This window comes from Seriola dumerili, unplaced genomic scaffold, assembly GCF_002260705.1.
Source record: "Seriola dumerili isolate Sdu_G_001 unplaced genomic scaffold, Sdu_1.0 BDQW01000002.1, whole genome shotgun sequence".
Classification (NCBI taxonomy): Eukaryota; Metazoa; Chordata; class Actinopteri; order Carangiformes; family Carangidae; genus Seriola; species Seriola dumerili.
In genome coordinates, this window is record NW_019174257.1 from 2,338,464 (window position 1) to 2,350,710 (window position 12,247).

General features: G+C 39.2%; 1 protein-coding gene across 1 annotated transcript; it reads left to right on the forward strand.

Annotated features, from left to right (window-relative positions):
* The first annotated feature begins 1,208 nt into the window (after nt 1-1,208).
* lpar3 (lysophosphatidic acid receptor 3) lies at nt 1,209-9,484 on the forward strand. The gene is made up of 3 exons (XM_022753431.1): nt 1,209-1,481; nt 2,746-3,500; nt 8,060-9,484. The coding sequence occupies exons 2-3, from the start codon at nt 2,759-2,761 to the stop codon at nt 8,386-8,388; spliced, it is 1,071 nt and encodes a 356-aa protein (XP_022609152.1). The 5' UTR covers nt 1,209-1,481; nt 2,746-2,758; the 3' UTR covers nt 8,389-9,484.
* Nucleotides 9,485-12,247: the final 2,763 nt, after the last annotated feature.

The following is a 12,247-nucleotide window of genomic DNA, read 5'->3' on the forward strand; positions in this document are numbered from 1 at the left end:
AAAATTATGACTCAGAATAAAGGAGAATCCACCCATTATATGAATTCACAATGTTTTTGTGCTCCAAGGCACTTCAGTGTGTTGGTAAACTTCCACTACATTCTTTGTGTTGTAAACTGACTTGATATAACAAGTTCAAAGCTGTATTACCAAACCAGCATAGCAGGCACCTGCTTTGCCCCGGGGGCCTCCAAATGCCTCAAATTAGATGACCACACAGAAGACTGGGAGTCAAGACAGCAGTACTGGTTGGGTTTTTAGTGTATGTGAAAAATGTGTCATGTACTGAATGGGATTTTGGTGGAGTCTGTACATGCACACTTTACAGAGGATGTGAGAAGTAGGGGGGCCTCAACAAATTAGTTCCTCAGGGCCCCATAACAGATAAACACAGGCATGGCCATGCTCTGCAATGAAGGTATTGAGTCACTTTTGTCAGCGGTGAAGAAGTGCTTCTCTGTAATCTTTGCTGTTCTGTTAAATACTGAAAATGTTTTTTTATCTCTTTGGGCCTGGAACAGTTATTGAAATGAAACAAGGTGAGAAACGTCTTTTTGATTGAACTGCTAACAACTGATTGACATCTTAAAGTGCCACTCCTTTAATGTAAGGGGCCAAAAACATTGGGAACCACTGGTTTAATCTTTAACATTGTGTTATAATTTATCATGTGTTTTTAATGTAAATGTCTCCAGATACCTTTCATCTTAATTTGAAAAGCACCCAATAACTCCAAACTATCAGATAAATAGGGTGGAGTAAAAAGTACAATATTTCCTGCTTAAATGCGGTGGAGCAGAAGTATAAAGTAGCATAAAATGGAAACAAGTTCACAAGGGGTTTTACTCTTTCTAATCAGGTTTGCAGCTATAAACGTTAGTATGACATTAATAAAGGATCTGAATTTAATATACTAAATATTAGTCAGTCACCTGCAGTTATAAAAGTTAATAAATCACGGCCTCAAGTCAGCTGCTGTAAATGTTAATAAGCTGTTTATTAATGGATTTTTGGACAGTAATGAATTTAACCGCGAGCTAAAAAAAGACCCATAAAGTGTTATACTGGAGTAGGATTTCCACAATCTGGCAACCCAACAGTTGCTCTTATTAACTGCTTGCCACTGCTCTATAAAGTAGCCGATAAGTAAATGATTTATTAACATTAATAAAAAGCCATTAATCACACTGTACAAGCCCTACCGAAATAGTGCTTGAGCAGACAGCGGTACCGTCTCCGTGATCGGACCTCGCGCGGTCAACCTGAGGAACTGAGGCATGGGACCGGCGCGGCACACGCCCTCTACGTCACCAAGTTGAAGTCTCAAAGTGAAGACGCTCAACTTTCCTGCCTTCACTTCGTCCCCTGTCCCGCTGCCGGCGCCTCCGTCCGTCCACCGCTGCGGAGGCTCAGAGGAAACATGCTCATGAACTCACGGAATATTTCGCAACCTTTGATCCACTGACGCCCCTCTATCACAGGTAAACTCACCTGGCTAGTTGTTCTTTCCACTAACTCTTTGTTCTTACTTTTCTACGTTGTATTTGTTTTGTCTGTTTCATGTCGTTTTCTGTATTCTAGCAGAGCTTGTCTCTCTGTTTGTCAGTTTGTCCCACTGTGAGGACTTTGTCTTCCCGTCGTTGGTGCTGCTGTTCAGCCCCGTGGGACAGGCTGTAGTAAAGTTAGTTGCATGCGAAAAGAAGGCTCCTGAAGTCATGGAGAAACCTGTCCTTTAGACTGTACTATGTTGAAGTCGTGTGTTGCAGCATATCTTTGTTGTTTACCTTATACAGATAGGAGAAATTCAATTCCATGGACTCTTCTCATTTAATTTGACTGAGCATATTGTTTTGGCTCTCATTTAAACGTTACTATGGCCACTATCATGTTTAGCTTTATTAATGGGTCTCATTGTGATTTCAACTTTATTCAACACAGCTTCCTGCCATTTAATGGGTTCTGGCGTATGTGCACTTGCCTTTGGAGTCAAGTCATTAAATCTCTCTTGGCCTAGAAGTTATTTGTCCTTGAAAAAACTGGCATAGTGCAGCATTTCAGCTCAGACTTCTCATCACATCTCTTATCATCCCTTCGTGTTTTTGTTGTAAATTGATGGACGGAATTCCCGAAAACTGATATGGAAATGCCTGCAAAGCATTTGAAAGACATAGTTTAACTTTCTTCAGTTGTTAAATGTGAGATTATCTTAAACTTGAATGCATACTGCAAACAGTGTAATAACACTGCCCAGCAAAATACTGTTTATTAGTATTGCTTATTAGTGGATAATTTTATAAACTAGATAGTAAGGTGAATGATTGTCCTTGTGTATTAAAACAGAAGTAACTGTGTTTTGTATATATTTATACTGAAGTTGCAGTGATAAATCGAATAAATAGAAAATAAATCAGCAACTATTTTGATGATATTCATCATTTAAGTCATTTTTTTTGAGCTGGTTCAGCTTCTCAAATGTCAGTATTATGTGCTTTTCTTTGTCATATATGAAAGAAAAAAAGAATACATTTGTGTAATAAAACAAGCTATTGAAATAGATCATCTTGTGTTGTTAGAAATGTATAGATCTAACATGAATTGATTAATTGAGAAAATAATTGTCAGATTAAAATGCAAAGGTTGCAGCCCCAATTTAAAGCCCCAGGAAGAGGCTAAAGTCTGTTATGTAATTTAGAATAGCATACTAAATGGTTCCACTTCTTATCTTTTCTCATTCTCGTTTCACAGACTTGCCTCTAAAATGGCCCAGCAGAACCAGACCTGTCATTATAATGAGTCCATGGGCTTCTTCTATAACAACATTGGCGCTGATGATAAATGGGACAAAACTCAGCTCATCCTCGTCCAGGTGGTGGGCTCACTCTTCTGCTGTTTCATCCTGGTCTCCAACGCCATGGTGATAGCTGCTGTCATCACCAACAAGAGGTTTCACTACCCTTTCTACTATCTTCTTGCTAACCTCGCTGCCTCGGATTTCCTCGCTGGCATAGCGTACGTGTACCTCATGTTTAACACGGGCGAGGTGTCGCGGCAGCTCACAGTTAAAGGATACTTTATCCGCCAAGGCCTGCTGGACATCAGTCTGTCAGCCTCACTGTCTAACCTGCTGGTAATAGCACTGGAGCGCTACATCTCCGTCATGAACTGGAAAGTCCACAGCAACCTGACAAAGAGGAGGGTGACCCTGCTGATCGTGCTTGTGTGGGCCATCTCCATCCTCATGGGGGCCGTGCCCAGTCTGGGCTGGAACTGCATCTGCAACCTGAGTGATTGCTCCCAGCTGGCTCCCATCTTCAGCAGGGGCTACCTGGTCTTCTGGTCTGCGTCTAACCTGGTGGTGTTCCTGGTCATGGTGGCAATCTACATGAGGATCTACACCTACGTCAAGAAGAAGACGTCGGTGCTCATGCCGCACACAAGCGGCTCCATCAACCGCAAGAGGACGCCTATTAAGCTCATCAAGACAGTGATGGTCGTGCTTGGTAGGTACTACTCATAAAAATGTTGCGTATTGATGATACAAAAGGGAGTCAAGACATTTCCTGCGTTACTAAGGTGTAAAGAGTTGTGGTGTACTTTGAAACAGTCACAAAGTCCAATTCACTGAGTCACTGCTGAGCACACTCGACTGTAATCTGTGTTTTCCTGATATGGAGGAAAACCTTGAGCATTATAACACAAACACCAGTGTTGTCAGTAAACCTGTAAACCTGCTTGTGCTTGTCGTGAAGTGAAAGGTTTCTTTTATCTCTCTACATATCCTGTTCCAGTCTTCTGGTCCCTCTGTATTTCTTTTCCCAGTGACTGAACAACTCATTCATAGGATTGGAACTAATACAGTTCTCATTATCATTTATAATATAGATTCATTTTTTTTTTACAAAGAACAGATTAGTTATTTAATCTATACCATTTGAAGTATAGTAAAAGATACCTATCACAGGTTACCAGAGCATAAAGAGGCATCTTTACATTCCTTGTTTTTTCGAACCAACAGTCAGAAACCCAAAGGTATTCAGTTTACAGGATGTGCAAACAGCTGGAACTAGAGAATGTTTGGCATTCATATGCTTCAAATTCCTTAAACTTTTAATCACTGCGGCTGATTCATCATCTGTCTGTCGGCTTATCAATTATACGACTAATTGTTTGGGTAACCACTTCTTATTCATGTTCTGTTTCCCAGAATTAGAAAGCACAAAAATGCTGAAGCGTTCTTTTCTTCTCATTTATTTTTATCCTAGATAAGGTCGTCAGATATCGTGGTTTGGCTCTCTTTGTTTAGGTGTTGCAACAGGATACCTTGCAATAGAGGCGCAGTACCCAAATCATTTCCCTCCCGGCACAGAAAAGGAACAATAGGACTTCTGCAGCATAAATGAGTTGATCTCAGTGCTGAATACGCTCAGTTTTTGTGTTTTTGTACACTTTTCATAGTCACCTGGAGGATTATATAAGACATGGAGGAGTTAGTTGTTGTGTTTTTGCCCAGTTGCTCTGCAGGATAATGATCTGTCATTGTTCTTTGTCCCTTGGGGCTCTCTGCTTGCCCAGACAGATGGCTCGATACTGTACTGTATGAAGCGTAGGAGCCGCCTGCCTCTGCACACACTTTATTCCAGAGTGCTGTGTAATTATCTCTCCCTGCAAGGACACTGCTCTTCAGCCTGTGTGGCGTACCATCCACACCACACCACACTGGCCTTCAGTGAACGTCCCCTCCTCCCTGCCCAAAAAAAAAAAAAAAGAGAACCTATACTTGAAGACGTTGTGAATTGCTTTCAGATGCAGTTCTCCGTAGTTTAAGGAAGTGTTGTCTTTAAAGTCCCCCTTCAGTGTTTAACAAGAAGTGTTTTGCTTATTGTTTCACATTCATGTGCAGGATGTGCAAGTTTACTTCTACTCACCTTTATTCTCAGTTGAAGTTTATGTGTATGTATGTGAGCAGGATTTTGTGAAATCACAACAACTTTGGAGCCAATCGTGGTCCAGTATGCAACTTACACAAGTGTGATGCAGAAACTTGAGACGGCGATCACATATACCTTTACAGTGAAGTAGAAGACATCATGTGTCCAGTAGTTTAACTTTTGAAATGAAAGAATTCTTGATTATTTTTCATGACAAAAAAGTGAATGTAACTTCAAGAAATTTAAAGTAGGTAGTTCATCTTGTTTGTGGAAAGAAACATGTCAAACACAAATTGTTATTCCAAGCAGAATGTCTATATACGGTTTAAAATGCACAAAAGGAAAAAAGTATCGGAGGCACTCTAACGTAATCGGTGTTGTAAGGAATATGACGGTGATGTCTGAGAGAAAAAAGAAGGACATTCAAAAATCTCAGATATGTAGTCAGGTCTGGGTCCAAGGGCTCTGTTCGTCAGCAAAAAAGACACTTGACTCTTGTTCCGGGTGAAAAGCAGTCTGCTCAGGTGGAAATGGCAACTGGACAAACCTGTTCAGAGACGCATTAAAGCAGCACATGCTTTGTATGAAATGGATGAGTGCAGAAGTGTTAGTTAGAGCTGTTGTTAAACGTAGTCACTGTGCATGACCTGTTCTTAACGACAAACACTAAAGAAGAAAACACATTCATATGTGTAAATTTGCACTTTAATCTATTATTTACTTACTTCAATGTTTAGAATAACTTCTCTTGTGTTCTCTTGTTTACATGTGTACTTCACTATTCATGGCACTAGTTTGGTAAAATATCAATCTCTTTTTATTGGTCTACAGCCATTCATTTGTAACATTTTCAAGAGTGTTGGGACTTACTCTTGAAGTGAAGCATCGAAACTACACAAGGCCAATTCAGATTTTGTTTTCATTCCTTCAGTGCAACCACCATCACGTAAATGAATACTAAAAGGAACATATGCTTGTGTTCCTCAGAACCACTCTGGCTTTTTCTTTGTCAGAGATTAAAGAGGAAATAAAGTCCACTTTTAAACTTGTGGAATACATCAAAAACTGCAAGTGGAAGTTGATTTAATGGGGTCTCACTCCATTTCAATTCAGTTCACGTTATTTTGGATTTGTGGTTCATCAAAGACAAAGAAAAAACACAAGCGGAAGAAGAAAAGAGTACAAAAATAGGAATTCACTATAAAAAATGTGGCAAACGTTTTGACTTCCAGGCCTAAGAGCAGAGAAAAACATAAAAAAAAAACTTAGATCAACACTTCTACCAGACCCTCTCTGTCTGTTTCTGTGTAGAACAGTACTTGTTTTTGTTGTGTACATGTATTGAAGCTGCAGAGATGCTGGTAGTACAGGCAAGTTGCAGCTTGTGGCTTCCTATCAGCTCCACAAATCTCTCAGTAGCTCTGTTTTGTGCCCAAACATGTTTGAAATAGATGGCTAATTAACTGCTTCTGTGACCTGCCTTGTTATTTACCAAACACACAGAATTGAGCATTTAACATAATGATGGCATCATATTTCTTTTAATGTGTCTGTTTTGTGTAAATGGTGTTAGAATGGCATTATTCTACAGCGGCACAGAGAGCGCAACACAGTGCAACTTAAGAAAACACATGCAAATCGACAAAACACAAGCATATCAGAAAGCATCTTCATCAATCTGAATACACATGTTGAAAAAACACAACACAACCAAATAGACAAATACAAATACGCACAACACAAACCAAATACAGAAACAAGCTGCAAGTAGCACAGACAACAATGAAAGTGTTTCCAGGGGACACAAAAAAGTGATGAACCCAACTGGGACACAGTCATTGTTTCACACACAAATTGATGTAATATCAATGTTATAATAAACCAAAGAGACATACATTTAGCTCATTTTCTATCACCACTGATGAGAAGCCATCTTCATAGCTTCAAAAGTCACAAAGCATTGAACAAGTGTGTGTTGTGTTTTGTCTATTTGCACGTGTGCCCTTAAGCTGCAATGCATTGAGCCCTCTGTAGTATTCTGCTAAAATGCACACATTTTTAACATAAGTCAAACTCTTATACGTTCTGTGTTAAAGCTTCATTAATAGACGTACTTGAAACCACCAAATACATTCTGATTTATTTTTGATTAGTTTATATATTTGGCTTTTACCCACCTGAGCAGTCTGTCAATCTCAAAAGTCTGGGAAGCAAGGGTAAATCTATGACTCGCTTAATGTTAGAAATAATGATGAAATCCATCGACCATCCATCAACAGAAAATTATTTAGCAATAATTTTGATAATCAGTTAAGTCATTTGCCAAAATGACATTGTAAATTGAGTATGTTGGGGTAGTATTTTTTGGGAAAAACTGTGTTAGACTGTTTCTACCAGGCTGTGACATTTTCACAATTTACAGTCTAGGATCATATCATGATCACAATTTCTTATGGATTGTCTGGTTGTTGTAAATAATTATTTTATTAATGGTTATTAGTGAAATTGTCAATGTTCTATGAATTATAAGTGAAAATTAGTATAATGCTTGAATGCTTTGGGCTTTGCAAGCCCACATTTTAAAAAAGGAGGTGATGCTGTTTATTTTCAACAGTTTATCACACAACAGATAACACCTAATAATAAGTGTACAATTAAAGGAATCATTCCACATGTTGGGAAATGGGTGTATTTGCCTTTTTGCTGAGAGTTACATGAGATCAATAGCAGTCACATCTGTACAATAAATATAAAGATGCCACCAGCAGCCACTTAGCTTAGCATAAAGACTGGAAACAAGGGGAAACAGCCAGCCTTTCGTTGTCCAGTGTTAACAAAATCTGCTTGGCTGCCTCTCACGCGCTTCTTGACCAAGAGCAGTGACTTCCAAGGAAGATATTGTGCCTGGCTGAGAAATTGTCCTTTAAGACAATTATTATATTACAGTTTAATTATTTTACATTATAAGATAATTATCATATATTATATGATGAGTAGCCTTTTTCTAAATTGATATTGAAACTTTTTTTTATTATTATTTATTTTCTAACACTCACACTCATGCACAAAAAAAATGATACATGCTTAAAAAAAATCTAAGTGTCTGTGATCTGCTGTATTTTTTCCTGTAGGGGCCTTTGTGATCTGCTGGACCCCCGGCCTGGTTGTTCTCCTGCTGGATGGCCTCAACTGTAAGAGTTGTAACGTCATGAAATTAAAACGATGGCTGCTGCTCCTGGCCGTACTCAACTCCGTCATGAACCCTTGCATTTACTCTTACAAGGACGAGGAAATGTGGACAACGTTCAAGAACCTCATGCGGTGTATTGGAAACGGTACTCGGCGGCAGCGGTCAACGAAGGCCAACGCCAGGCCGCTCAGCTCTGGTCAGGACACGGGCACCAGCCACCTCCCGCCAGAGGAGATAAAAAATGATGATCAGCGTATACTGAAGACCTGAAAATGGAACTCGCTAAGAACTTTGCAGAACTCATGTCCAGCTTCGACTGGACGTACCTTATGAAGATATAAGAACATAAGATACAGACTGGAGATGACTTGAAAGAGAGACAACACATTTTGTCTCCAGTTGGTCTCCAGGAAGTTATTGTCGTCCTCAGATTAAAAGTACTTTCTCGAAGAGACACTGCAGGCCCGCTGCTCCAGTGTGGAGCTGAGGCTGGGGTGAGATGAAGAGACTTTGATGCACTAATAATGACACATGACTCTCATTTATAAGTAGTGAGAGATTGCTGATGCTGTTTCATCCTGCTTTTTTGTCTTCCTCATCACATCCCTGTGGGTTATTTGATCTTGGATGACACTCTGCTCCAATAGCTCTAGAAAGACCCGGTATGAGGTACACAGCGGTACATTTCTACTTTTACCTCAAAAAGGGGTAAAAATCATGTAATGGGTGATTTTTTTTCACCCTAATATAATTTTTTGTAAAGTTTTAATGAATGAACTAGTCAAGAAATATAACTTGTTTATAGTCAGGTACTATAAAACTGTAGGTGTGCTTGAATAGGGCATGGTTTTAATGATTATTTCCTGTTGTTAAACACAGCCAATGAAAAATACTGTAAACTGCTGTACTGTATGCCTCTACTTGTACCTCCTGTAATATGTAATAATTTCAACTGTGTGATATAGCTAGCATGCTCGGTGAGACCTGATTTTTTTGGCCATTTTCACCCAGTTTTACTTTGTAAAGCAGTTTTGCCTGTGGAGAACAGATAACAGCGTCACTCCTCTCTAGTCAGATATGTCCTCTTTTATCAGCTCGCCTAAACATACATAACCCCCGCCTGCAGCACCTCATGCAGGCGAACTTGTTCTCCCTGTAGCATTCTTACACATCCGCCTCAACACCCTGAACTCAGAGGCTGCTGTCATGCTGACGAAACAGCTGCTCATCTGAGAGTGGAGGGGTGGTTGTAAGGTTATGTTGCAACACACTGGATTCTTGCAGGAAGTTCAGCATACACTTTGTGCCTGCAGGAACCGAAGAGGATATGACTGAATAGACTGTAACCGCCACCCCCACCCCCACCCCCACCCCCACCCCACCCCCATTGTTAGTCTGCTCTGACGACTAAATTGATAAATCATTGACAGGGTTCACATGACTCTTCTTCAACCTGCTGTATGTATTTATGCCACTCCTGCTGTAAAGGACATGACATCATTAAAGCTATTTCTGTTTTTTTTCTTGGGAGTGTAGGAATGCCACATAAGAGAGCGGTGTGGAAAGGTTTACAGCTTCAGTGGTTTTTTCTTTATTGAACTGAGGTTATTCATGATTATGTCCTGTGTATTTTTTCGACTTTTATAACTGATTGATTAATTAAAATCATAAAAGTTAACTGAATTCGTTAAGTGATAGCTTTTCTTTCACATAGTTTTTGTTTTTGTCAAACATCAATGACTTTCACTATATAGTTATCTAATATGAACATCAGTTTGAATATGATTCCCCTTAAAGTTCCCAAAATGAGTCAAATAATATGTATTTATATATAATATAACAGCTGTTATTAAATGTATTTTATAATAACAGAGTATAATAATAATACACAGATTGTTGGCATTCTGGCATTCACTACGTTTAGCCACACTAGCGGTGGGGCTCATGGCCAGTGTCGTTCAGTTCGTTGATGAGACCACCGCTTTGGTCCAAACCGATCTATTGGATGGACTGTCATGACGTTTTATATAGACATTCATGGTCCAGAGAGGATAAATCCCACTGATTTTAGTGTCCTCTGATGTTCGTCTGATGTTTTCACTTATGTGGCCAAGTAGCTCATCGTCAATCAGAAAATTTGCTACAGCCCTTCAAGGCTTCTAGACATCATATCCTTGTGATCCCCTGACTTTCCCTCACATGTGTTTGATATTTCTGGTTTTGAGTGAAATGTCTTGAGGACTATTAGATTAATCACCATTAAATTTGGTATAGGATGAATTGCAATAACTTAATGCGATCATCAGGTCAACTTTTTAATTTGTCCAGTACTTTAATTTGTGAGGAAAATACCTTCAAAATGTTCCCATCAGCCTCAGCTGTGTTTACTGCTAATTAGCAAATGGCAGCATGCTAACATGCTACACTAGAATACGGGAATAAACATCAGCATTCAAACATTGTCAGTGTGAGCGTGTTTGAGTAGCTGCTAGAGTGGCTGTAGGCTGTGGCTTTTAAGATGATGTGCACACTTGACACCTTACGATGGCCCAACCAAACCATAGGGTTACTTGGAAATCCTGTTTGACTGAGTCAAACTGAGTCTCCTGATTACAAACAAAGATAACTGTCACTAACTGATAAGTAACTACTTGTAATGGTTACCCTTAAACTTCGGATGACACAACAGGGCAGATGTTAGCGTACTACCAAAAATAACACTGAGATGATTATCCCACATTCCTATTACATGACTTGCATTGCACTCAGTAGTTGATTAAGTGCCACTGCTTGAGATTTCTGCTGCTCTAGAGCAGCCACTTCAGTATGATGTACTCTGTTCGGGCCAATTAACGAGTGACCTTTTGTTTCTGTGCAGTCAGTCTCCTATTGGCCGAAGATCCTGAGAAAGGTAATTGAGTCTTAAGTGGGAGGAACAAGATCCTCCTCTCAATTAGACTCCAAAACACTTGCATCAGTAAAAATAACTGCATAAAAGTATTTTAATGTAAACTTAACACAGCTTTCTTTGATCAACAGAAACATTACATTATATTTGAGTTGCCTTGTACATATTAGCCACCTGAAATGATTCATGGACACATCAAACAAACATCAACCAAATGTACTATAGCATATATACGGCATATTCTGTACATCTACATGTAGATCAGTCATTTCCTTTTAAAAGTGATGTTAATATATTCTACATACTATATACATATAGTTCCTTTGCCTTCTAAGCCTTTGAATCCCGTTAAAGTTTCAGTTCTTCCCTGTAATTTTCTCAAGCTGACATGCTTGAAATGCAGGCCTATTGTTCCTAATTGCATGTTAAAATGCTTTTTATACAGTAAAAACTTACACACAACTCAGGGTTCAATGCCTTAAACACTACCAGCACGCTTTGACAGCAGAGGAAAAGGTACAGCACTGTTCATTTTGCTAATACGAAACTACTCAGGATGTAAATGACATTCGGTTTATGTTTCAGGTTGGGGTTTGACTTGTTTAAAGTCATGTGGTTTCTATCAAGAACATGCTGTATTGTAGTGAGTACTGTATGTCCTCAGTAGAGCTCTCTGTAGACCTGTCGTGACTGTTGCCGGCCTGTCTGGGTGTTGCGTTCCCAAAAACATATAACTGTAAACTGTATGGTGCGGCAGGCCTTTTTCTACAGCTGTGCTGTAATTATGCATTCTTGAAAAGCCAATTAAATTTCACAGATGTTCAGAAATGCTGTCTTTTGGTTTGTTCTTAATCTGAGAGCAAACAGATGTAGGCAGAGATGGAAAATTTCATTAGGATATGATGTTATATAAATATCCCATGTGTCATTAAGGACTCATAAAGATGCTAGTTTTAATTTTAATCATGCATAATTCACAGATTGACTAATTCAACAACAGCAGGCACAATAATAAAAATCTTCAGTCAAACATCTACTTCTTAAGGTTCCAGGATACAGCTAAACACAACATGAACGTGGTGGTGGTAAAATGGTGTGGGGAATACTAATCAATCATGGTTTGAATGCCACAGCCTATCTGAACACTTTTTATTACCACAATTTATGGCTACTTCCAGCATGATAATGCACCATGTCACAAAGCAAAAGTCATCTCCAACT

Excerpts from the sequence above, each read along its gene's own strand:
- lpar3 (XM_022753431.1), top strand. The coding sequence starts at position 2,759 with ATGGCCCAGCAGAACCAGACCTGTCATTATAATGAGTCCATGGGCTTC. Across the intron at positions 3,501-8,059 it reads GACAGTGATGGTCGTGCTTG|GGGCCTTTGTGATCTGCTGG; the intron begins GTAGGTACTACT and ends TTTTTCCTGTAG.